A 27394-nucleotide genomic window follows, 5' to 3' on the forward strand; every position below is an offset into this window, starting at 1 on the left:
CCCCACCCACCACGCCAAGCCACGCCCCTTCCCCCACCCCACCACGCCAAGCTACGCCCCTTCCCCCACCCCACCACGCCAAGCTACGCCCCTTCCCCCACCCCACCACGCCAAGCCACGCCCCCACCACGCCAAGCCACGCCTCTTCCCCCCACGCCAAGCCACGCCCCTTCCCCCCACCCCCACCACGCCACGCCCCCACCCCCGACTCACCCTCAACTGTGACGACGAACGTCGCCTCCTGGCGACTCACGCGGTTGGAGGCGACGCACGCGTACGTGGCGGCGTCGTCGGCCCGCAGCCCGTCGATGGCGAGCGTGGCGTTGTTGTCGGCGAAGCGCATGTGGCGCCGCGGCAGGAGAGCGGGCTCCCCGCCGCGGCTCCACGCCAGCGACACCTCGTCGCCCGACGACACGGAGCAGGAGAGGCTCACGTTCTGGCCCTCCGCCCAGGTCCCGCTCGACGCCGGGTTAGGCGACGGGGACAGCGAGACCCCCCACACGGGGTCTGGAGGGGGAGAGGTTGTGGGGGGGAAGGGAGGGGGGGGCGGTGGGGGTTACGGGGAAAGGGGCAGGGAAGAGAGTGGTGGTCAGGGTCGTGGCCGTGAGGCCGGCTGGTTGTGCGCCGCCGCGTCGCTCTCGAAGCAGCGAAGCCTCCTTTCATGCGGCCGGTGGTGTTAGCGCGGTGGCGTTAGCGCGGTGGCGTTAGCGCGGTGGCGTTAGCGCGGTGGCGTTAGCGCGGTGGCGTTAGCGCGGTGGCGTTAGCGCGGTGGCGTTAGTGCTGCCCTCACTGAGCACGGTGACTTGGATCTGCTTGCGGTCCTTGCCGCCGTCTGCCGTGTCGGTCACGTGCACCGTGTAGATGCCGCCGTCCTTCTTGGTGAGCGAGTTGAGCACCAGGCTGCCGTTCAGCGGGTAAAGCTGCGCGCGGCCCTCGTACCTGCCCACCGTCACGTTCACACCGGCGTCACAACACCACCGTCACGCCACGCCCGTCACGCCGCCCCCATCATACGGCCGCTGGAACATCCCCTCCTGCGGCCATGGTCTATCCACTGCTGCTGCGTGGAGCCCTCCCTGTGCCGGCGCCACCATTCGCCATGAGAGGTGTCGGGGGGAGCACAGGCTGCGGCGTGGAAACCGTGCAGGACAAATATTGCATGTGCGCTGGTAAGGTCGGAGTTGTCCCACCACGCTGCCCCCCCCCACCACCCCAGTCTCATGCACACGCAGGTTGGTGCTGCCCCTACATCCCCTGCCCCCCCCCTGCCCCCCGCCCCCCCCCTCCTGCCCCCACCCCCCCCGCCCGTCTCGTACGTGCGCAGTTTAGTGCTGCCCTTCACCCCCTGCCCCCCCCTGCCCCCTGCCCCCCCCTGCCCCCCACCCTGCCCCCACCCCCCCGCCCGTCTCGTACGTGCGCAGGTTGGTGCTGCCCCTCACCCCTACACCCCCTCCCCCCCCTGCCCCCCCTCCTGCCCCCACCCCCCCGCCCGTCTCGTACGTGCGCAGGTTGGTGATGCCCTGCTTGCGTTGCGCCACGCGCACTTCCCCGCCGCCGCCGCTGCGGAACACCCACTCGACGTCCACCTCGGCGTGGGGGTCGCCTGACCCGGGGGGGGGGCCCACCCCACTGGGCCGCTGCAGCGAGAAGGAGACGTTGAACAGCGCCGAGGAGCCGACGGCCGCCGTGAGGGCCTGGGACGTGACCCGCACCACCGCTCGGCCCTCAACGCCGCCTCCTGGCCCACCGCACAGACACACACGCACGCGTGTAATGTGAGGATATATCCGGCTCACTGACGTATCACAACTCGTCACGGTGATTGGCTCTGCCGGTCCTGGTTTACAGCCAATGGGGGGAAGCCTGGGGGCGTGGCCCTGACGTGATGGAAAGGTGACAGCTGTAAGGATTGGTTCTGCTGGCTTTGGCCACAGCCAATGGGGAGATGAGTCAGGGGCGTGGTCTCGGGAGCTGACGAGGGAGCCTGTAAGTTTCCACGCAGGCTAACGAGGATTGGCGGAATCGTACCACGTGACCCGGGTATTAAATAGGGGTGGAGACGAACGATACGTGGTCAGAACGGGAACGAACAGAGGAAGGGGGCCACGCGGGAGCGGGGCTCCGAGTTGCCACGTGGCAGTGCGTCTCTCTCTGTCTATCTGTCCCTCTCACGCTGCCTATCAGCAGCGTGAAGTGACTGTAACATAAGTTTAATAAAAGACGGATTCCAGAAGTCGCCTCAACGAGCTTTATTACACACGGAAGATCCGCCCGTGTGGGCTCCCGTTAATTATCAGACAAAGTGGGGGGGGGTGGGGTGGGATGGGGGGGTCAGCAACCACGCCCGACACACACAACAGACAAAGGTCCCCCGTATAGCCTTGACAGACTGTTGAGGCAAGTGCTGGTAGCGAGGAGCACCTGTGAAGGACGGAGCGGTACACGAGGCGGTGGATGTGGTGGTCAGAACCACGTGCGGCCTTCCTCGTGGCGAGGCTTACACACCGTGCCAGCGACACATTTGAGGCTGAGGCCCAGCACCACTTCAGATAATTAATCATCGCCGGTGTTGGCCGTGAGCGGGAATCGAACTCTGGAACGCCGAGGGGGCCATCACATCTCTCCACGGTCTCCACGGTCCGAGTTCAATCTCAGTCGGGAGACCATTTACCACGTGGATGAGTACGAAGTACCGCAGTCCAGCAGTACTAGTACTAGTGAAGAGGAGACTTGAGATGGTTTGAGCAGGATGTTTATTCTCAAGGCAACTCACACCGCACTTCCACTCATCACTGACAACCAACCCCGAACCCTCCAAATCGTCTCCCTTATATGAGTCAGATGCCTTCTATGACCTCCTGTCACAGGTGGTAGCTAAAGTGACCCCTCGGGATAGAGTCATCTTGTTGGGTGACTTCAATGCCCGAGTTGGTCATGATGCTGGCACCTGGTCTGGAGTAATTGGAAGGCATGGGCCAGATCAGCTCAATAACAACGGCAGAAGTCTGCTAGATTTTTGTGCAGCCCATGGGCTTATCATTGCTAACATGCTGTTCCGGCATCGGCGCATCCACACCATATCATGGATGCATGCCAGGTCCAAGCAAGAACATCTGCTGGACTATTCAGTGACGGAACAGCGGATGCGGGCCCGTGTCCTTGACAGCAGGACCTACCGTGGAGCTGATCTGCCCACTGACCATCGACTAGTCATCTGTAAGATGCGCCTGCCATTCTTCCACTCCGGTGGTGGGTGTACACCCAGGACCCCATTCAAACCCTTAGTGGCACGGTCTCAGCTAGCTGATGAAAGTTGCAGGCGAGAATTTCATCATCGCTTGCGGCTGGGGTTGGCATCGTTCCCCACTCCTCCTGATGTCGAAGGGAAATGGGCGAGGTTTAGGTGGTGCAATCCACCGGCGTGTCTCGAGTCGTTTGTTTGATCCCACGGATCACGGGGGGAGGGGGTCGCGCGGGGGGAGGGGGGGGCACGGGGGTGGCGCCGTTACTTTGAGAGCCCACTCCTGAACGTCGACCGCCAACTGAACCACTCAATTCGTTTTTAGTCGCTTATCGCAATGCTGATTACCGTAAACTCAACTATATTTTATATTTCGATTTAAAGCTTCTTTCGTGACGGCAGGGATTCATCTTCTTGGTTCTTTCGGTAAAGTCACGTAGAAGGGAAATAATGAAATGATAAAAATAAAACATAATAAAATAATTCTCACGACGTTTCGGCCACAACGCAAGCAGCAGTCCTCAGGTTAAGAACTGGTCTGTCGGAAAGACAGCTTCTGAATGCGTCTGAATGTCTTTCCGACAGCCCTGTTCTTCACCTGAGGACGGCTGCTTGCGTTGTGGCCGAAACGTCGTGAGAATTATTTTATTATGTTTTATTTTTATCATTTCATTATTTCCCTTCTACGTGACTTTACCGAAAGAACCAAGAAGAGAAAACAAAGTTATAGAAATTTTAAATTTACTTTTACAAGGCTAACAACAAATTCAAATGCAGCATTCACAAACGAAAGGACTTCTTACTTCATCTCTGGAGGCCCTCAAACTGGCCCCTAAAGCCCCCACGCCTTAATCCGGCCCTGTGGCCACCTCCTTACCTCCTTCATGCGCCGTGCCGGCCTTCAAAAGTGCTGCTGTTGGCTAGCAGCACTTGCCCCAACAGTCTGTTAAGGCTATACGGGGGGGGGGCTTTGTTTTTTTTGGCGATAATTAACTCGGGCGGGGGAGAGAAATTCCATAGAAACTTTGCTTATTGGAGCACTGAGGTCTTTCGCTTTTTTTTGTTTCAGAAGCGACCCGGCTATTTAAAAACGACAGCTGATCGAACGATGTGGCTTATCATCACATGTATATATAGAGCAGCAGCCAAGCCCTCCAAACGCCGCGTGGTGATGTCGATTTCTAAATGCGGAGGGAGAAAATCGGACGACCTGGAGACAAATCTACGTGACCACGGCGGAGAGAGAAAGAGAGAGAGACGCGGCGTCAGGGCCGGGTTAAGAACCCACAGCTAGGCGTCGGCAAGGTAAGGTAAAAGTGTAAAAACAACGAGCCTACCTTTACCCTACCTTTTACCTTACCACAATACAATCACTCTACCCTACCTTTTACCCTTTAGCAGGTAAGGTAAAAGGTAAAAAGCAACGAGCCTACCTTTTACCCTGCCCTTTACCCTTACCCCTTGGCATGTCGACACCTTTACCCTTTACCTTTACCCTTTTACCCGGTAAAAAGGGTACAATTACCTTACCTTGCCGAGGCCTACCCACAACCTCCTGTATACCAGGCGAGGTAGTAAACATCTCCTAGTCACCGTGGCGGCCCCTAGAGATTTTGGCTCAGCAGTTCGTATCGCGTCGCAACATTCAACGACACTCAGAAGTGGAACAAAATGGGTTAAAGGCGCAGCCCTGCAATTGCCCAGACTTCTTGGAAGTGGGGGTGGGCTACCCACCCACACGTTAGCCCACCACTGGCGATCTGCCGAGCGACGAACTTCTTGCGTTGTAACCAATTCGTACCACCGAGTGAGTGAGCGAGTAGCGACAGGATGGGGAGCGATGCTGGTTAAACACGCCTTTTGGCGTCATCTGGTCCAACCCATGTGAGACTGGGCTCTAAGGAAAGCTGTCTCGGGTGTGGACCAATCAACTTCAAGGACAGCGCATATATTATCAGAGTTGTGTTTTTGTTTGCATTATGACTGCAGGTATTGTGGTCTATGTAAACATGACTCCTTGTAATAAAGGTATCAGTTTTGTTGCCAGATAGAAGGGTAAAAAACCAATTATCATATTTTTACTGGCAAATGAGGTTCCCATGGTGTAAATGCTTACCCCGAGCTCTCATACTCTGATGGTGCATTGTCTTTGAGTTGTGCGCCTTTTGGCGTCATCTGGTCCAACACCATGTGAGACTAGGCTCTAAGGAAAGCTGTCTCGGGTGTGGACCAATCAACATCAAGGACAGTGCATACATTATCAGAGTTATGTTTTTTGTTTGAATTATGACTGCAGGTATTGTGGTCTATGCAAACATGACTCCTTGTAAATGTAATGTAGTAACTCGGCGGGAGACGACTTCACGGGTAACACACTCTTTATTTTATCAAACTCGTTTACAGGTGACTAACACCTACTTTGTATCTCGGGTGACAAACACCCACTTAGCTACTTGGCGACTAACGCCCACTGAGCTACTCGGATGACCAACATCCACTTAGTACTCGGGTGACAAACACCCACTTAGCTACTTGGCGACTAACGCCCACTGAGCTACTCGGATGACCAACATCCACTTAGCTACTCGGCGACTAACGCCACTGAGCTACTCGGATGACCAACATCCACTTAGTACTCGGGTGACAACCACCCACTTAGCTACTTGGCGACTAACGCCCACTGAGCTACTCGGATGACCAACATCCACTTAGCTACTCGGCGACTAACGCCACTGAGCTACTCGGATGACCAACATCCACTTAGCTACTCGGCGACTAACGCCACTGAGCTACTCGGATGACCAACATCCACTTAGCTACTCGGCGACTAAGTCTTCAGCTCCGTCTTCGGGTCTTCAACTGGGTAACTCTCCCCGAGTGCTCTCGCGCGTCCCCCTTTATACCCCACCTGCGGACGTCGCTGCGAGCACCCACTTATTCGACCAATCGCCGGGCGCTGGCTACGATCCTCTTTTCCCACATCTCATCGTGCCTCACCACTCACGCCGCGCCGCCCCGTCATCTGTCACTCCCGGCGCGCGCGTCCACACCACGCCCACAACGCGTGCCCAACCCCGCACCCCGCGCCGCCCCGTGATCCATCACTGTCACAGTCGGCGCACGTCAATACCACCACTACATCACCCCCTACCACATAGCTCGCAGCCGCCCCGGCTGCTATAAAAATATACAAACCCCCCTGTGTGCCCCGTAACACAACACAACAACAAGAACAACAACTAACCTAACAACACACCACGACGCGAACACTACCATCCGCAACCCTTAACCAATGCCACCGCGACAATAGAACAATATATACAAACCGGCGAGTGACAATAGCAATGTGTATGCAAAAAGGAAAATAAATGGAAAAATTTTTTTTTTCTTTCGACTCGTGCAGTGTCCCCTTTTTCTTCCGAGCGTCCCTACAACGGGACATTACCCCGGCAGAGGGGAACACCGGGCGAGCTCGGTGTAGAGAAAAAAACGTCGTCATGAAAATTGTTGAGACCTAGCCCGAGTCCGCCTTGCCGGTCCGTCGTACGGCACCAGACGCGGTTGAACGTCCGGTGGTGCCGGCGGTTCAGGAAGACATCGGCCAGGCACCGAGGACCCGTGCGTGCCGCGGGGTTCAGGCTCCCGACGGTTAGCAGCCGTCAAGCCCGAGGCACCTGGGGGTGGGTCAGGTGGAAACACGTGAGGAGCAGCCTGCGACACCTCCCTCCCCGAGTCGACGGTCACATCACACGCCCGGTCGTTACGGCACAGAACGGGGTCACACGGTGCCGTATAGGGCTTCAGTCGGGAGGGGTGCACGTACCAACGGCGTTTTTCCCATTTAATCTGTATACTCTGGGGTCGTGCAACCCGCACAATTTCCACCGGTCCCCTCCAAGGTCTCAACAACTTGGGGGACGTAGCCAACGGTGCATGTGGACAATGCAGCCAGGCCTTATCGCCTGGTTTCCAATCATGCGTATGCACCCTCCGCTCATGCAATCTCTCGTTCGCAATTTGCCGCGACCGCGAATTCAACCTCGCCGCCTCCCGTGCTTCAGTCAATTTTGCGATATTAAATTTGATGTGGTCTGCCAATTTAGATTTTGCACGTGGCTGGGAAATCCCCAGTTGGACGTCCATGGCCGGATCGGCCTCCCGCCCATACATAAGAAAAAATGGGGAAAACCCCGTCGCCGCATGAGGGGCCATTCGATAGGCCGCGAGTACCCCCGGCACCTGTAAGTCCCAATCAACCTGATCGTCGCAGACCTGTTGGCACAACATAGACGTAATCGTCCTGTTCAGACGCTCAACCATCCCGTCAGTCTGCGGGTGGTAGGGAGAAGTACGCACTTTCATTGTACCCAACAGGTCGCACACCTCGCGCAACAAACCGCTCGAAAAATTATTTCCTTGATCCGTCAGCAAGCGTTCGGGGGCGCCCTTGTCCAAAACATAACCCTGGACGAAGGCGTCCGCCACCGCTGCAGCCGACTGGTTGGCGAGTGGCCATGCCATGGGCCATCGGGTGAAGTATTCTACGCCAACCAGCAGGAACCTATTTCCCCTCGGTGTAGCAGGAAAGGGCCCCAAGATGTCCAACGCAACCAATTCGTTTGTGCGCGAAACTTGAACGGATTGCAGCAGTGGATTAGCTGCCAATGGTGGCGGTTTTCTTTCGGCGCACCCTACGCATCCCTTAAGAATGTTCGCCACGTCGTTACCCATCCCCGGCCAATAATAGTCTCGCTGGATTAGGGCGAGCGTTTTTTGAAAACCCAGATGCATGAGCCGTTCATGAGCTGCCAGAACGACCTTACCCCGCATAGCAACAGGCACAACGAGCACGTGACCCCGGGACATGTTGTCCCACTTCATCAAAAGGCCCTGTCTGCACACCCAGGAACCGACCCGCGCATCCCCTACCTCGGGAGCGCCAACTTTTCGACGTAGCGTAAGTAGGGAGCTGTCGGACATTTGGAGACGGCCCCACTCAATGAGGGGCAATGACAACAGCGAATCCCTCCCCGTGGGAGCGTCGACTCCCAATTGCACTTTGGACAAGTTAGCAGAACCGGCACACAACGAGTCCAACCACTCTGTCCCCTCATCACTTGGAGGATGCGACTCGACAGTGAAATCCGCTTGAGACACGAGCCGTTCCTCAACGGGTAGCGGCGCGGCGTGAGCCAGCACCGTTCCCTGCACAATTTCGGCCGGCCGCGACCCCGTATTCAGGACCCTTACGAACGGCTCACTGTCCCCTCTCACCATGGTTTTAGCAACCGCTAAGTCGAGGCCCCTTCTGGCCCCGTTAGACGGCCCCAACGGCCCCCCCTGTGCCACCGCGCCCACCTCGAGTGGCTTCCTCAACCGACGGGGTACCAACATTTTCGATCCCGGGGGCACCCTTACAGTCTGAGTTGCCAGCGCCTGCACCGTCGCACAAACCGTGCGTATTTTGGTAGGGCTCGTCAAGAACGCAAGCCGCCGACCTGACGGAAGCTCAATGCAGGCCTGATCTATGAGAATTTTGATGGGCATTTTGGACAAAAAGTCCGTACCTAGCAAACAGGGAACGGCCAGCGATGATGATACAAAAATAGGGCCCGCCAATTTGATGTCACCAATGCAAATAGTCGCCCGAATCTGGCCGATGATCCCCAGGGATCCCCCATTCGCCGCATTAAATGGCACGTCTACTGGCAGAAGGGGTCTACTTTGGACGGGAAGAATGTTATAAATAAGGTCCGAGATGATGGTGGCCGACGCACCCGTGTCAACAAGCACCCGGACCTCAACCCCGTCAATGAAGCCCGTTACCACGGACGACCCGGCCGACGCAACCACGATCCTGTGGGCCAATTCGGACCACTCGACTGCTTGCGGGCCGCGTACGGACCCCCCTCGCCGAAATGAACCCCCGGCACCCAGCCGTGAACCCCCCACCGCCAAGCGGCGACCCGAATGTGCCGTGTTTGTGGACCGAACGTGTGAGGTGCCGCGACTTGCCGGGTTTTGTTGGGATGACTTGTGGCCTTGGTCGTCGTCCCGACGTGGTCCTGTGGCGCGCTGACGCGGGGCCCGGCACCCGGCTGCGACGTGACCCCGAAGGCCGCAGTTGTAGCAGACGACGGACGTCGTAGGTTTCGGTTGCTCCAGCTTGCGGGGCGAACGTGTGGGCGAACGACCTCCCGTTCTCCACTCCCCCGGACGCGATGCAGCGAAGGCCTGCAACTGCACCGCAGCTGGCTGAGGTTCGGCGATCGTGGCTGCCAGTACCGCGTTCCCCGCCAAATTGCAGACGACCCCCGGCCTGCGTTTGAGGACCTCGTACGCGTGAATGCTCGTGGCGATCGCCAGGGAGCAGATATCCATCTCGTCCGCCACATTGATGGGGACCCCCAACTCGTGGGCCAACACCAGCAGCTGCTCCGTCGCCATGGCGTCCTTCCCCTCCTTATCCATGCGGGGAAAAGCTGCGTCCGCCAAGGCGAGTAGTGCCGTGCGGTAGGCGAGCGTCGTTTCTCCAGCCACCTTCCGCCGATCGTAGAACTGGTGGCGACACGTGGAGGGCGGCCCGAACACCTTCGCCATCAGGTGTAGTGCGGCCTGGAGCGTAGAGCGGGACGACCTTGCAGCAGATGTGAAGGCTGCAAGCGCGTCGTCGTCAAGCATCGCTGGCAACGCTCGCAGGGCAGTGGTGTCGGACCACCCCGACATCTCCTGATGAGCGAGGAACCTTCGTTGGAAGGCTCCCCAGTCGCCCCCATCCGCCTTGAACGCCGACAGCGCGGGCAATCTTTGCTGGAGGACCCGATCGTCGTCGACGTCGGAGAGATTTTCCCGCGCTCCGCTGTAGTTGTCTAAAATGTCGGCTCGGTTGTCAGGCGCAAAATGGAGAGCTCCGGCGCGCGCTGATGACGTGGGCTGCGCTGCGCGGAGGTGTCCGGCCACGTGGCGTCCGTGTTTCCCGCCAATCAATGGCGGCCCCTCAAAAACGGCGGGAACTTCCAGACTTTTGGCGCGAAGCGCCTTTTGGCGGGATCCCGCCAGCCTCGCTCCTTCCTCCAACCCCGCAGCCGTTTTCTCGCCCGCTGGAACGGAGATCTCGGCCAAGATTGCAGCGGCGGCGAGCAGCAACTCCGCCAACCGGGAGTGCGCGTCCTGGAGGCTGGTGTCGGAGGCAAGCGGAGCGTCGGCCATCACCGCGAAGTGCTGCATCGGCGGCAACTCCTCGTCCTCTACTCCCGAGGTCGGTGTCCCCGGTACGCCGTCGTCATCCCGACCTCGCTCGTGGGTACGGGTAGTCTTCCTTGTGTCCATACTTCTTGAAGACAGGTTTACTTCTGACGCCAGTTGTAATGTAGTAACTCGGCGGGAGACGACTTCACGGGTAACACACTCTTTATTTTATCAAACTCGTTTACAGGTGACTAACACCTACTTTGTATCTCGGGTGACAAACACCCACTTAGCTACTTGGCGACTAACGCCCACTGAGCTACTCGGATGACCAACATCCACTTAGTACTCGGGTGACAAACACCCACTTAGCTACTTGGCGACTAACGCCCACTGAGCTACTCGGATGACCAACATCCACTTAGCTACTCGGCGACTAACGCCACTGAGCTACTCGGATGACCAACATCCACTTAGTACTCGGGTGACAACCACCCACTTAGCTACTTGGCGACTAACGCCCACTGAGCTACTCGGATGACCAACATCCACTTAGCTACTCGGCGACTAACGCCACTGAGCTACTCGGATGACCAACATCCACTTAGCTACTCGGCGACTAACGCCACTGAGCTACTCGGATGACCAACATCCACTTAGCTACTCGGCGACTAAGTCTTCAGCTCCGTCTTCGGGTCTTCAACTGGGTAACTCTCCCCGAGTGCTCTCGCGCGTCCCCCTTTATACCCCACCTGCGGACGTCGCTGCGAGCACCCACTTATTCGACCAATCGCCGGGCGCTGGCTACGATCCTCTTTTCCCACATCTCATCGTGCCTCACCACTCACGCCGCGCCGCCCCGTCATCTGTCACTCCCGGCGCGCGCGTCCACACCACGCCCACAACGCGTGCCCAACCCCGCACCCCGCGCCGCCCCGTGATCCATCACTGTCACAGTCGGCGCACGTCAATACCACCACTACATAAAAAAGGTGTCAGTTTTGTTGCCAGATAGAAGGGTAAAAAACTCCACCATTGTTTTAACTCGGCTTTAAAAGTGCTCATCCCACTCCCCGCCCCCACACTAATTGCAGGAACTAAATCCATGTTTATATTCCATCAGGGTCCTTAAGATCGCCAGATCTCCCACTGCTCAGCACTCCCAGGCCTAGGTGGGGTTCTCGCTCTTTTGGTGATCGGCGCTTCTGTTAGCGTGGCGTGCATGAGCTATGGAACGCCTCGCCACTTGAAATCAGGCAGCAGTCGTTAGTTTAACACGTCGGCTTTCGTGACCAATATCATCCATAACACAGGTTATGATCATTGGGTTTTTACCCTTTTATCTGGCAACAAAAGGCGTCATCTGGTCCAACACCATGTGAGACTAGGCTCTAAGGAAAGCTGTCTCGGGTGTGGACCAATCAACTTCAAGGACAGTGCACATTATCAGAGTTGTGTTTTTGGTTTGCATTCCGACTGCAGGTATTGTGGTCAATGCAAACATGACTCCTTGTAAAAAAAGGTGTCAGTTTTGTTTGCCAGATAAAAGGGTAAAAAAACAATGATTACATTTTGCTACTGGCAAAGGAGGTTCCAATGGTGTAAACACAGGTTCTTTTGATGGGTTAGATCGCCTCTGCGCGCGTTGTTGCCCACGTTACGTGCCAGACTTCATAGCTGCACGCGAGCAGCACTTGCTCCAGATTTGAAGCTTTCAGTAAAGTCACGTAGGTAAAAAAATTAAATAAAAAATAATAAAAAAATGTAATTAATTTTAATTTTAATTTCTTTCGGTAAAGTCACGTAAGTAAAAAAATGAAATAAAAAAATAAAATAAAATAAATAATTTTAATTTTCATTTCTTTCGGTAAAGTCACGTAGGTAAAAAAATGAAATTAAAAATAATTAAAATTTTTTATTAATTTTCATTTCTTTCGGTAAAGTCACGTAGGTAAAAAAATGAAATTAAAAATAATTTAAAAAATTAATTAATTTTAATTTCATTTTTTACCTACGTGACTTCACCGAAAGAACTAAGAGTAGATAGCATTTGCTCCGACAGTCTTGTAAGGCTACACGGGGGATCGTTTGCTGCCTTTGGTACAGACATTCCCCGAGACAACGTTGACTTAGTGATCTACATCTCCTCCTCTCTGAGCCCCCTTAGATTGCGATCTGACTGAACCCCCCCCCCCCCCCCTGTATTATGGAGATATATTTCAGTCTGTTTTGAAAAACCCCATCTCTTCAAACTGAGCCTTGCCTCTTTGGTTCGGTCGGTTGCCCGCTGGTTTTATTTTTTGTTTCCTGCTTTTCATGCATTGCGCATTTGCGATCCGGGGATGCAATTCGCGTTTGACATTTGCATTTCTATTAACGAAAGTGGCGGTGGCGTCACCAGGGCGCTTGGACGAGACGAGTTGCACCACCGAGCGAGTCTGCGTACAGTGATTTAGTTGTGCACTTGACGTGGTCGGCCCTTGGGCGCTCCGCATGCTAATGGTATGAAGATGATGATGGTGGTGGTGTTGATGCCGATTATGTGACGTCAGCGCACGTGTGTGTGTGGGGGGGAGCGGTGGTGCAGTGGTTAGCGCTACGCTGCGCTACGAACCTGGCGACCCGGGTTCGATTCTCGCTCACGGCCAACACCCAGTGACGATTATCTGAACCGGTCCTGTGCCTCCCCTAGGTCGACTCAGCCTCAAATGAGTACCTGGTGCGGTGTGTAAACATCGCCACTGTGGAGACAAAGGCGGCCGGGCGTGGTGCTGGCCACCCACCCCCTCGTGTGCAGTGCCGGCCTTCACAGTAGCTAGCTAACAGCCCTTGCCCCAAGAGTCTTATTAGGCTATACGGGGGATCTTTGTTTGTGCAGCCGCTGCGCGCATCCGTATCGAACCCAACGACCCAAGTTCGTTTCGCGCTCACGGCCACCAAGACCGGTGACGATTATCTGAGCCTCAACTGAGTTCCTGGTGCGGTGCGTCAACAAAACCCGGCACTTTGGAGTCGGGCGCCTTGTTGGTGACCACGTGCCGTGCCAGACTTCATCGCTGTCGCGTTCGCGGCACTTGCCTCCGACAACGGGGGGCATCTTTTGACCTTTGGCACAGACGTGGCCAACGTTGACTCGGCGAGGTCCACCCCCTCCTGTGTGGGGCCCCGTAGTCGAGACCACGGGTCGGCGAGCCCGAGGCTGGCGAGGCGGCATGCCGTGGCTCCCGGGAGGAACGGGGCATCGAGTCGTGATTCTTAAAGGCACCACCCCGTCTCGTATTCACCAACACCACCACCACCACAGTGCATTGCGGCTCTTGGAACATCGAGAGGTTTTTGTTGTTGTTGTTATTTTTTTGTTATTTTCTTTGAACCTATCTATGTGACTTTACCAAAGACCCAAATATTAAAAACTAGCTGTACTACCCGGCTTCGCCACCACCAACACCATCACCACCACCAATAAAGACAAAGATCCACTGTATAGCCTTAACAGACTGTTGGGGCAAGTGCTGTTAGCGAGTAGCACCTATGAAGGCCGGCACGGCACACGAGGGGGTGGGTGGCCAGCACCACACCCAGCCGCCTTTATCTCCCCAGTGGCGATGTTCACACACCACACCAGTTACTCGTTTGAGGCTGAGTCGACCTAGGGGAGGCCCAGGACCGGTTGAAATAATCGTCACCGGTGGTGGCCGTGAACGGGAATCGAACTCGGGTCGCCGGGTTCGTAGCGCAGCGCGCTACCTGCTACACTACAATGCGTCACGCTTCCACGTGCGCGGGTCACGTGACAGATGTGACGTCACAGCTCACTTTCTGTGCAAAAAATCTATGCATTAGTGTATTTTTACAATTGTTGCATTGTGTACAGCCTGGAAAGTACCCACATGGAAAATTTCCAGTTTGCCTTTTATATACATGGAGATGACTCTTCTTGATCTTCTGTTTGCTGACCCCTAGTTTAGACCTCTCTCCCCTCTCACCGCCCCCCCACCCCACCCCGCCTCCACTCCAGGCCAGAGGTCGCAACCGGGTACCCGATACCCGTACCCTACCCGATACCCGGCTACCCGTACCGGCCGGGTACGGGTACCCGTTTGCGACCCTGGTGCGGACGGGTACGGGTAGGCCGTGAGTCACTGGTGAGTCACCGTTTGTCACTCATTTCCCAACGTCTTGTCTCTTCTCACAATTCAAGTTCCTAGAATCAACCCACCCACGCCTGCAACATGGCTTCATCCCAGAGGTCGCAATCGGGTACCCGATACCCGTACCGTACCCGGCCGGGTACGGGTGTAGGGTACGGGTACGGCTGGGTACCGCCGGGTACGGGTAAGGGTACCCGTTTGCGACCCTGGTGCGGCTGGGTACGGGTACGGGTAAGGAATCAAAACCCGTTTGCGACCTCTGCTCCAGGCATGTGTCCTGTCAACTCCCAAGGGCCCTGTTCAAGTCCAGAACCAACACCCTCCGCTCTGCGTTGAGGACTTTGCCGTGTTCACGCTCATGCATTCAACATCACTGCGTGGGAATCCGAGAGATGCGGCGATGACGCTGCTGCTGCTGCTGCTACTGCGTTTTCAGTGCATACTTGACGCTGATAAGTCAGCACATTTCTCATCGGCAATAAATATCTCGGAGGGGAAGATTTGGTGCAGGATACAACTGCAATAGCACAAAAAATGTGACTTGTTATCCTCACTCGTGTATTGAAAGTTCAATTTTAATGTGCAATTTTATCGGGGGACTATACTGACTGTGTGCTGCTGTTGTGATCTTGGTGTGGTCTGGGACTGTTTTCGGAGTCGTTTTTTTTGCTGCCTTACCCCAAGATTCCACTTCAGTGTTCAGAACATCGGCGGGAATTTACGCATTTGTGAAATGTTTGGAACTTACATATTTTATATTTATCTAATTCTCGTGACATGCCTACCTCTCGTATACTTTTCACTCTTCTTCTTGGTTCTTTCGGTAAAGTCACGTAGAAGGGAGATAATAAAATAATAAAATAAAACATAACAAAATAATACAATAATACAAAAATAATACAATATTTTATTACGTTTTATTTTTATTATTTTATTATCTCCCTTCTACGTGACTTTACCGAAAGAACCAAGAAGATGAATCCCTGCAGTCACGAAAGCTTTAAATCGAAATTTACTTTTCACTCCTATCGGGGTTTTTTGTGTTCTTTGCTGTTGTAACTTGCCAACCCGGCCTGACTAGACATCTGAAAAAAAAAAAAGAGATTCATATAGCTGATCGGATTTCCTCCTGTAGTCTGAAGAAACATTTTGATTCTGAACTCTGCGTGGCCTAAGAATGAAAAAATAAATGCACTGTATGTAATGGAGGAGTGCACTCAAAACGAAACTATTTTTTTTTTTCGATTTAAAGCTTCTTTCGTGACTGCAGGGATTCATCTTCTTGGTTCTTTCGGTAAAGTCACGTAGAAGGGAAATAATAAAATAATGAAAATTAACCATAATACATTTTTATTTTAAATTTCGATTTAAAGCTTTCGTGACTGCAGGGATTCATCTTCTTGGTTCTTTCGGTAAAGTCACGTAGAAGGGAAATAATAAAATAATGAAAATAAAACATAATAAAATAATTCTCACGACGTTTCGGCCACAACGCAAGCAGCCGTCCTCAGGTGAAGAATTCTTCACCTGATTATTTTATTATGTTTTATTTTTATTATTTCATTACTTCCCTTCTACGTGACTTTAGCGAAAGAACCAAGAAGATGAAACTATTTTTGTATTTTACCAGGTCAGGATTATTGAGCCGTAGAGATATTTTTCGGAAGCAAGCCGGCTATCAAAAATGAAAGCTCAACCACGTGGCTTATCACGTGGAAATTTCTATCGGCAGCCACGTTTGTAAACGTGGTGGGGGAAAAGCGGAAGAACCCTGAGAAAAATACACGCGACCACCGGGAGAGAGCGAGAGAGAGAGACGCAGGCTCCAGATATACAGCAGCAGGCGTCAGGGTCGGGGTCGAACCCACGACCTCCTGTATACCAGGAGAGGGTAGTTAACATCTCCTAGAAACCATGATGATGATGATGAGAGAGAGAGAGACACGCAGACTACAAATGTACAGCAAGCATTGCCAGGGTCGGGATCGAACCCACGACCTCCTGTATACCAGGCGAGGTTGTTAACATCTCCTAGCCACCGTGATGATGATGAGAGAAAGACGCAAACTCCAAATATACAGCAGCAGGCGTCAGGGTCGGGATTGAACCCACGATGAACCCACGACCTCCTGTATACCAGGTGAGGTAGTTAACATCTCCACGGTGTATGTGCCACGCATCGTGTATGTGCCACGGTGTACGTTCCACGCATCGTGTATGTGCCACGGTGTATGTGCCACGCATCGTGTATGTGCCACGGTGTATATTCCACGCATCGTGTATGTGCCACGCATCGTGTATGTACCACGGTGTATGTGCGCATGAATTAATACCTCCTCGTGTTGTCACTGCATCTTACGGTGACGGTGCAACGAGGATAATGCTGTTGGAAATGAAGATGGTGTTGTAATGACGATGTGATCATGTTAATGGCGATGTGCTCATGATGTGATGAAAAAAATGATGATGCGGTGATGTGATGGCGATGTGATGATGATGGTGATGCAGATGAATATGATGTGGATGGTGTGATGATAATGTGGATGGTATTATGATGATGTGATAATGATGTTGTTGGTGCAATGCTGATGATGATGTGATGATGATGGCGATGTGATAATCATATGATGATGCAGATGATGAAGACGATGATGGAGATGATGTGATGATGACGATGTGATGATGATGATGTGGATGATGTGATGATGAAGACGATGATGTAGATGGTGTTATGATAATGTGGATGGTAATATGATGATGTGGTTGGTGCAATGATGATGACGATGTGATGACCATATGATGATGCAGATGATGAAGACGATGCTGTGGATGGGGTGATGATGATGTGATGATGGCGTGATGATGATGTGGATGATGTGATGATGAAGACGATGTGATGATGATGGTGTTATGATGATGCTATTCGGGGGATCTTTGTCTGTGCGTGTGACGCAGATGTGGAGGAGCGGTGGTGCAGCGGCCACCCGGGTTCGATTTACGGCCAACACCAGTGACGATTATCTGGGCCTCCCCTAGGTAGACTCAGCCTCAAATTAATACCTGCTGCGATGTGTACACATCGCCTCGAGCGAGACGAAGGCGGCCGGGCGTGGTGCTGGTCACCCCCCCCCCCCCCCTCGTGTGCAGTGCCGACCTTCATAGATGCTCGCTTACAGCACTTGACCCAAAGGGTCTGTTTGGGCTATACGGGGGGCCTTTGTCTTTGCGTCTGACGCAGATGCGGCGGTGCAGCGGCGACGCGGGTATCTGTGGGAGTCTGTGACGATTATCTGAAGCGGTCCTGGGCCTCTCGCCAGATCGACTCAGCCTTAAATGAGCAGAACCCCTTGCGCGGTGCGTAAAACATCAACACCGGCGAGACAAAGCGGGTCCGGGCTCACGACCATCGGTAGCGTGCTGCGCGCGTCTGTCACAGGCGACACGGGAATGCGTTTGTTTGTGTGACGCAGACGTGCAAGCGTGGCGTGTTTACTAAGGGAAACCCACAGCCACTGCACACCGCACTCACCCCGCTCACCCCGCTCACCGCACTGACCTCACTCACCTCACTCACCCCACTCACCCCACTCACCCCGCTCACCTCGCTCACCCAACTCACCCAACTCACCCCACTCACCCCACTCACCCAACTCACCCCACTCACCCCACTCACTCCACTCACCCAACTCACCCCACCCCACTCCACTCACCCAACTCACCCCACTCACCCCACTCACCCCACTCACCCAACTCACCCCACTCACCCAACTCACCCCACTCACCCCACTCACTCCACTCACCCAACTCACCCCACCCCACTCCACTCACCCAACTCACCCCACTCACCTCACTCACCCAACTCACCCCACCCATCCCACTCACCCAACTCACCCCACCCCACCCCACTCACCCCACTCACCCCACTCACCCAACTCACCCCACCCACCCCACTCACCCCACTCACCTCACTCACCCCACTCACCTCACTCACCCCACTCACCCCACTCACCTCACTCACCCCACTCACCTCACTCACTCCACTCACCCAACTCACCCCACTCACCCCACTCACCCAACTCACCCCACTCACCTCACTCACCCCACTCACCTCACTCACCCCACTCACCTCACTCACCCCACTCACCCCACCCACCCCACTCACCCCACTCACCCCACTCACCTCACTCACCCCACTCACCTCACTCACCCCACTCACCCCACTCACCTCACTCACCCCACTCACCCCACCCACCCCACTCACCCCACTCACCTCACTCACCCCACTCACCTCACTCACCCCACTCACCCCACTCACCCAACTCACCCCACTCACCTCACTCACCTCACTCACCCCACTCACCTCACTCACCCCACTCACCTCACTCACCCCACTCACCCCACTCACCCAACTCACCCCACTCACCTCACTCACCTCACTCACCCCACTCACCCCACTCACCCAACTCACCCCACCCACCCCACTCACCCCACTCACCCCACTCACCTCACTCACCCCACTCAGCTCACTCACCCCACTCACCCCACTCACCCAACTCACCCCACTCACCCCACTCACCTCACTCACCCAACTCACCCCACTCACCCCACTCACCTCACTCACCTCACTCACCCCACTCACCTCACCCACCTCACTCACCCCACCCACCCCACTCACCCCACTCACCCCACTCACCTCACTCACCCCACTCACCTCACTCACTCCACTCACCCAACTCACCCCACTCACCCCACTCACCCCACTCACCCAACTCACCCCACTCACCTCACTCACCCCACTTACCTCACTCACCCCACCCACCCCACTCACCCCACTCACCCCACTCACCCCACCCACCCCACTCACCCCACTCACCCCACCCACCCCACTCACCTCACTCACCCCACTCACCCCACCCACCCCGCTCACCCCACTCACCCCACTCACCCCACTCACCTCACTCACCCCACTCACCCCACTCACCCCACTCACCCCACCCACCCCACTCACCCCACTCACCTCACTCACCCCACTCACCTCACTCACCCCACTCACCCCACCCACCCCACTCACCCCACTCACCTCACTCACCCCACTCACCCCACTCACCTCACTCACCCCACTCACCCCACCCACCCCACTCACCCCACTCACCCCACTCACCTCACTCACCCCACCCACCCCACTCACCTCACTCACCCCACTCACCCCACCCACCCCACTCACCCCACTCACCCCACCCACCCCACTCACCCCACCCACCCCACTCACCTCACTCACCCCACTCACCTCACTCACCCCACTCACCTCACTCACCCCACTCACCCCACCCACCCCACTCACCCCACTCACCTCACTCACCTCACTCACCCCAGTCACCCCACCCACCCCACTCACCTCACTCACCCTACTCACCTCACTCACCCCACTCACCTCACTCACCCCACTCACCCCACCCACCCCACTCACCCCACTCACCTCACTCACCTCACTCACCCCACTCACCCCACCCACCCCACCCACCCCACTCACCTCACTCACCTCACTCACCCCACTCACCCCACCCACCCCACTCACCTCACTCACCCCACCCACCCCACTCACCCCACTCACCCCACTCACCTCACTCACCCCACTCACCTCACTCACCCCACTCACCTCACTCACCCCACTCACCCCACCCACCCCACTCACCTCACTCACCTCACTCACCCCACTCACCCCACCCACCCCACTCACCCCACCCACCCCACTCACCTCACTCACCCCACCCACCCCACTCACCCCACTCACCCCACTCACCTCATTCACCCCACCCACCCCACCCACCCCACTCACCCCACTCACCTCACTCACCTCACTCACCCCACCCACCCCACCCACCCCACTCACCCCACCCACCCCACTCACCCCACTCACCGCACTCACCCCACTCACCCCACTCACCGCACCCCACTCACCGCACTCACCCCGCTCACCCCGCTCACCGCACTCACCCCGCTCACCCCACTCACAACCACTCACCCCACTCACCCCACTCACCTCACTCACCCCACTCACCACTCTCACCCCGCTCACCGCACTCACCCCACCCACCCCACTCACCCCACTCACCTCACTCACCCCACTCACCCCACTCACCCCACTCACCGCACTCACCCCACTCACCGCACTCACCCCGCTCACCCCGCTCACCGCACTCACCCCACTCACCCTGCTCACCCTGCTCACCCCGCTCACCCCACTCACCCCACTCACCCCACTCCCCCCGCTCACCGCACTCACCCCACTCACCCTGCTCACCCCGCTCACCCCACTCACCCCACTCACCCCGCTCACCCCGCTCACCGCACTCACCGCACTCACCCCACTCACCCCACTCACCGCACTCACCGCACTCACCGCACTCACCCCGCTCACCCCGCTCACCGCACTCACCCCGCTCACCCCACTCACAACCACTCACCCCACTCACCCCACTCACCTCACTCACCCCACTCATCACTCTCACCCCGCTCACCGCACTCACCCCACTCGCGCCTAATCACCACACTCACTCCAAGGACAAACATCCTCCGTGTAGCCTAAACAGACTGTAGGGGCAAGTGCTGTTAGCGAGCAGCACCTATGAAGGCCGGCACGGTAGCACACGAGGGGGTGGGTGGCCAGCACCACGCCCGGCCGCCTTTGTCTCCCCCGTGGCGATGTTTACACACCGCACAAGGTACTCATTTGAGGCTGAGTCGACCTAGGGGAGGCCCAGGACCCGCTTCAGATAATCGTCGCTGCGCTGTCGGCCGTGGGCGGGAATCCAACTCGGGTCGCAGCGCGAGCTCACCGCTGACACCACCACCACCACCACCACACCACCACCACCACCACACCACCACCACCACCACCACCACACCACCACCACCACCACCACCACCACACCACCACCACCACCACCACCACACCACCACCACCACCACACCACCACCACCACCACCACCACACCACCACACCACCACCACCACCACACCACCACCACCACCACACCACCACCACCACCACCACCACCACACCACCACCACCACCACCACTATACACCACACTATACACCACACTATACACCACCACTATACACCACACTATACACCACACTATACACCACCACTATACACCATACTATACACCACACTATACACCACCACTATACACCACACTATACACCACACTATACACCACCACTATACACCACACTATACACCACACTATACACCACCACTATACACCACACTATACACCACACTATACACCACCACTATACACCACACTATACACCACACTATACACCACCACTATACACCACCACTATACACCACACTATACACCACACTATACACCACACTATACACCACACTATACACCACACCACACTATACACCACACCACCACACTATACACCACACCACACTATACACCACACCACCACACTATACACCACACCACCACATCACATCACACCACACCACCACACCACACCACCATACCACACCGCACCACTCCACACCGCACCACCACACTGAACCAAACCACACCGCACCACACCACACCACCACACCACACTATACCACACCACCACTACACCACCACACCGCACTACCACACTGAACCAAACCACACCGCACCACACCACACCACCAAACCTCACCACACCACACCGAAGCACACCACCACACCGAACCACACCACCCCACACCACCCCACCCAACCACACCACACCGCACCACACCGCACCACACCACCCCACACCGCCACACTGCACCACACCACCCCACACCACCACACCACCACACCACCACACCGCACCACACCGCACCACACCGCCCACATCGCACCGCACCACACTGCACCACACCACCACACCACCACTCCGCACCACACCGCACCACACCGCACCACACCACACTGCACCACACCACCCCACACCACCACACCACCACACCACCACTCCGCACCACCCGCACCACACCACACCGAACCACACCACATCGCACTGCCCCACACTGCACCACACCACCACACCACCACACCACACCACACCCCACCACACCAAACCACACCACACCGCACCAAACCACTCCACCACACCGCACCACCACACCGCACCACACCAAACCACACCACACCGCACCACACCACACCACACCAAACCACTCCACCACACCGCACCACCACACCGCACCACACCACACCACACCGCACCAAACCACTCCACCACACCGCACCACCACACCGCACCACACCACACCGCACCACACCGCACCACCACACCGCACCACACCAAACCACACCACACCGCACCACACCACACCGCACCAAACCACTCCACCACACCGCACCACCACACCGCACCACACCACCACACCGCACCACACCAAACCACTCCACCACACCGCACCACCACACCGCACCACACCACGCCACCACACCACACCACACCGCACCAAACCACTCCACCACACCGCACCACCACACCACACCGCACCACACCACCACACCGCACCACACCAAACCACTCCACCACACCGCACCACCACACCACACCGCACCACACCACGCCACCACACCACACCGCACCAAACCACTCCACCACACCGCACCACCACACCACACCGCACCACACCGCACCACACCACGCCACCACACCACACCACCACACCACCTCACCACACCACACCGCTCACCCGGCACTCACCGAGAAACGCCGCGCAGACGACGACAAGGATGACGAGGGAGACCCCGGGGTGAGGACGGCGACGGCAGTGACGAGGAGGAGGAGGATTTGATCCCATTTCTAAACAGAGATGGAGACCAATCTGGGATGGCTTCCCTGGTCCGCGTGCCCTTGTCTCTGGGTCTGTGTGTGAGTCTGTGGTTCTCTATGTGAGTCGATTGGTCTCTATGTGAGTCGATGGGTCTCTGTGTGAGTCTATGGGTCTCTGTGTGAGTCTATAGGTCTATATGTGAGTCGATGGGTCTCTGTGTAAGTCTATGGGTCTCGATGTGAGTCGATGGGTCTCTATGTGAGTCGATGGGTCTCTGTGAGTCTATGGGTCTCGATGTGAGTCTATGGGTCTGTGTGAGTCTATGGGTCTCTGTGTGAGTCTATGGGTCACTGTGTGGGTCTATGGGTCTGTGTGAGTGTATGGGTCTCTGTGAGTCTATGCGCCTCTGTGTGAGTCTATTGGTCTGTGTGAGTCTATGCGCCTCTGTGTGAGTCTATGGGTCTCTATGTGAGTCTATGGGTCTCTATGTGAGTCTATGGGTCTGTGTGTGAGTCTGTGGGTCTCTATGCGAGTCTATGGGTCTGTGTGTGAGTCTGTGGGTCTCTATGTGAGTCTATGGGTCTCTGTGTGTGAGTCTATGGGTCTCTGTGTGTGAGTCTATGGGTCTCTATGTGATTCTATGGGTCTCTATGTGAGTCTGTGGGTGTCTGTGAGTGTATGCGTCTCTGCTGTGTGAGTCTATGGGTCTCTGCTGTGTGAGTCTACGGGTCTAACCCCGTATCTTCTCGTCTCCACGCGTGTACGCACGTCAACGCCGTCTGTGTGTGCGGCTCTTCAATGGTCCGTCTCTGTGTCTCTGTGTATCTGTGTCTCTGTGTATCTGTGTCTCTGTGTCACTGCGTCTCTGTGTCTCTGTGTATCTGTGTCTCTGTGTATCTGTGTCTCTGTGTCACTGCGTCTCTGTGTCTCTGCGTCGCCTTGTCCCCGCGGTCTGCCCGTGTCTCTCTCTCTGTGTGTGCGTCACTGCGTCTCTGTGTCTCTGTGCGTCTCTGTGTCTCTGTGTATCTGTGTATCTGTGTCTCTGTGTATCTGTGTCTCTGTGTCACTGCGTCTCTGTGTCTCTGTGTCGCCTTGTCCCTGCGGTGTGCCCGTGTCTCTCTCTCTCTCTCTGTGCGTCACTGCGTCTCTGTGTATCTGTGTCTCTGTGTCTCTGTCTCTGTGTCTCTGTCGCCTTGTCCCTGCGGTGTGCCCGTGTCTCTCTCTCTCTCTGTGTGCGTCACTGCGTCTCCGCGTCTTTGTCTCCCGTCTCTCTGTGTCGCCTGCGCGTGTTTACGACCGCGTCTCTGCAGGGTCTATCCGCGTCTCGCTTGTCGCCTGCGTTCGTCACCCCCCCCCCCTACCCCCGTGATCTCAACGTCTCTCCGTCCTGACCCTGTCGTCTCTGTGTCGTGTCTCTCTCTCTCTCTCTCGTGCTGTCTCGTCTGTCGTGTCTCTGTCGTGTCTCTGTCTCTGCGTGTCGTGTCTCTCTCTCTCTCTCGTGCCGTCTCTCGTCTTCTCTCGACGCTCTCAGCCTGCGCGCTCTCTCTCTCTGCTCTCGGCTCTCTCTGAACGCTGCACGGAGGTGGGTGGGAGAGCGCGCGTGCGATTGGAGGCACAATCCGAGCGCGTGTGCGCACACACACACAATATATAATCGGGGAGCGGTGGTGCAGCGGTTAGCGCTACGCTGCGCTACGAACCCGTCGGCCCGAGTTCGATTCCCGCTCACGGCCACCAACACCGCCAGTGACGATTATCTGAACCGGTCCTGGGCATCGCCTAGGTCGACTCAGCCTCAAATGAGTATCCGGTGCGGTGTGTACACATGGCCACTCGGGAGACAAAGGCGGCCGGGCGTGACGCTGGCCACCCCCCCCCCCCCTCGTGTGCCGTGCCGGCCTTCACCGATCGGTGCTCCTCGCTAACGACACTTGTCACAAAAGCGAGTTTCTTAAATCACCCTCCCCCCCCCCCACATGCCTCTGTGCGCTCAACAATGTAAATGTGGTAGTAGGTTTTTACCCTTTCAACTGGTACAAAAACTGACACCTTTATACAAGGCATCATGTTTGCAATAACCACAACACAAGCAGTCAAAATGCAAACAATACTCTGATAGTGCGCTGTTTTTGAGTTGTACGCCTTTTGGCGTCATCTGGTCCAACACCATGTGAGACTAGGCTCTAAGAAAAGCTGTCTCGGGTGTGGACCAATCAACTTCAAGGACAGTGCATATTATTATCATCATCAGAGTTGTTTCTTTTTGTTTGCATTTTGACTGCTTGTGTTGTGGTTATTGCAAACATGATGCCTTGTATAAAGGTGTCAGTTTTTGTACCAGTTTAAAGGGTAAAAACCTACTACTATATTTTGCCACTGGTAAAGGAGATGTCTCATAGTGTAAATGAATGTAAATGTGATAAAGCGTGGGTAGCTCCCCCACCCTTGCTCGACTCTCGAGGAGGCGGCGTGGAAGAGAGGACGCGTGTCATCTCGATGGGCCTCCAAGGGGTTCTCCAGAAAGAGCGACCCCTGGTGGATGGCTCCTTCCGTCGGCAGTGGCGCGAGCGAGCAATTGCAGGGCTGCGCCTTCAGCCTGTTGTTGTTGTTGCTGCTGCTGCTGCTGCTATTATTACATTCCTGTGTGGGTGTTGTTGATAGTTCGGCATGCGTTACGAACTGCAGGGCCAAAATGAGAGTCGTTTAAAACGCAGAGATAACCGCGGTAATTCATTGGGCGCAGAACTGCCGCTGCTGCTGATGCTGATGCTGCTGCCGCTGCTGATGCTGCTGCTGCTGTTGCTGCTGATGCTGCTGCTGTTGCTGTTGCTGCTGATGCTGATGCTGCTGTTGCTGCTGTTGCTGCTGTTGCTGTTGCTACTGTTGCTGTTGCTGCTGATGCTGCTGCTGCTTTTGCTGCTGATGCTGCCGCTGCTGTTGCTGCTGATGTTGCTTTGCTGCCGCTGCTGCCGCTGCTGCTGATGCTGCTGCTGATGCTGCTGCTGCTGATACTGCTGCTGTTGCTGCTGCTGCTGCTGATACTGCTGCTGCTGTTGCTGCTGCTGCTGATGCTGCTGCTGCTGCCGCTGCCGCTGCTGCTGCTGACCGCGATAAACGAATTCCGTGAGAACCGATTCCCAATGAACACGTCCTGAGTTCACTCCCAACATGCGAATGTTCAAATGGGACCAACTCGGACCAAAATAAAAGCCAAACAAACTAGAATTTGTTTTAATGCGATAATATTAATGAGTAATAATAATCCCTAATTTTAAGATCCTACGTTTGAAGGTAATCCAAAGATGTTATTGATAGGGAGCTTGGCGATTCACCACCATGTCAGAGCATCTCAAAGCACCGCACCGCATCGCGTCACAAGCGTTCGAAGGGGCACCCCCCGTGTCAGCTGTCCGTGTGCCGAACAAAGCACCCGGTGCCCCCAAGCGGGCGTGGAGGATGCCTGCCAGTAATTACAGTGGCGGGGTGGCGATGGCTGCTGCTGCTGTTGCAATTGGCATTTAAATGTGGAACACGTGCTAAGCTTGGTCGACGATCCCGACTCACAATGGACCAATTCTTTTCGAATAGCAGCGCTGGATTGTTGCAACAAGGAAATGCAAAGCACCCCCCTCCCCCCGTATAGCTTCGGCAGAGTGTTGGGGCAAGTGGTTTTAGCGAGCGCCTATGAAGGCCGGCACGGCACACGAAAGGGTGGCCAGCACCACGCCCGGCCGCCTTTGTCTCCAGACTGACGATGTTTACACATCGAAGCAGGTGCTACTCATTTAAGTCTGAGTCTAAACTAAACTTTTTATTTTACCAGGTAAGGTCCACGGAGCGACCTGGCCACGAATGATAACTCTACGAAGTGGCTTATCATGTGAATATGTTTCGCAGCCAAACACTCTGAACGCATGTTGATGCTAAATGTGGAGGCACAAACCTGAAGACCGTGGGACAAAAATCCAAGTGACCACGGGAAGAGAGAGACAACTCCAAATATACA

General features: G+C 55.7%; 1 protein-coding gene across 1 annotated transcript in view; it reads right to left on the reverse strand.

Moving 5' to 3' along the window:
* Positions 1–25197, reverse strand: part of LOC144732867 (hemicentin-1-like) — a 29838-nt gene extending 4641 nt beyond the window's left edge. The window contains exons 1-4 of the mRNA XM_078614518.1: positions 23319–25197; positions 1501–1738; positions 791–939; positions 214–507 (exon numbers count right to left, since the gene is read on the reverse strand). Coding sequence (XP_078470644.1) covers positions 214–507; positions 791–939; positions 1501–1738; positions 23319–23415 — 778 coding nt within the window. The 5' untranslated portion in view covers positions 23416–25197. The remainder of the gene's footprint in view (positions 1–213; positions 508–790; positions 940–1500; positions 1739–23318) is intronic.
* Positions 25198–27394: the final 2197 nt, after the last annotated feature.

The sequence above is a fragment of the Lampetra planeri genome, chromosome 44, assembly GCF_965212315.1.
Source record: "Lampetra planeri chromosome 44, kcLamPlan1.2.h2, whole genome shotgun sequence".
Lineage (NCBI taxonomy): Eukaryota > Metazoa > Chordata > Hyperoartia > Petromyzontiformes > Petromyzontidae > Lampetra > Lampetra planeri.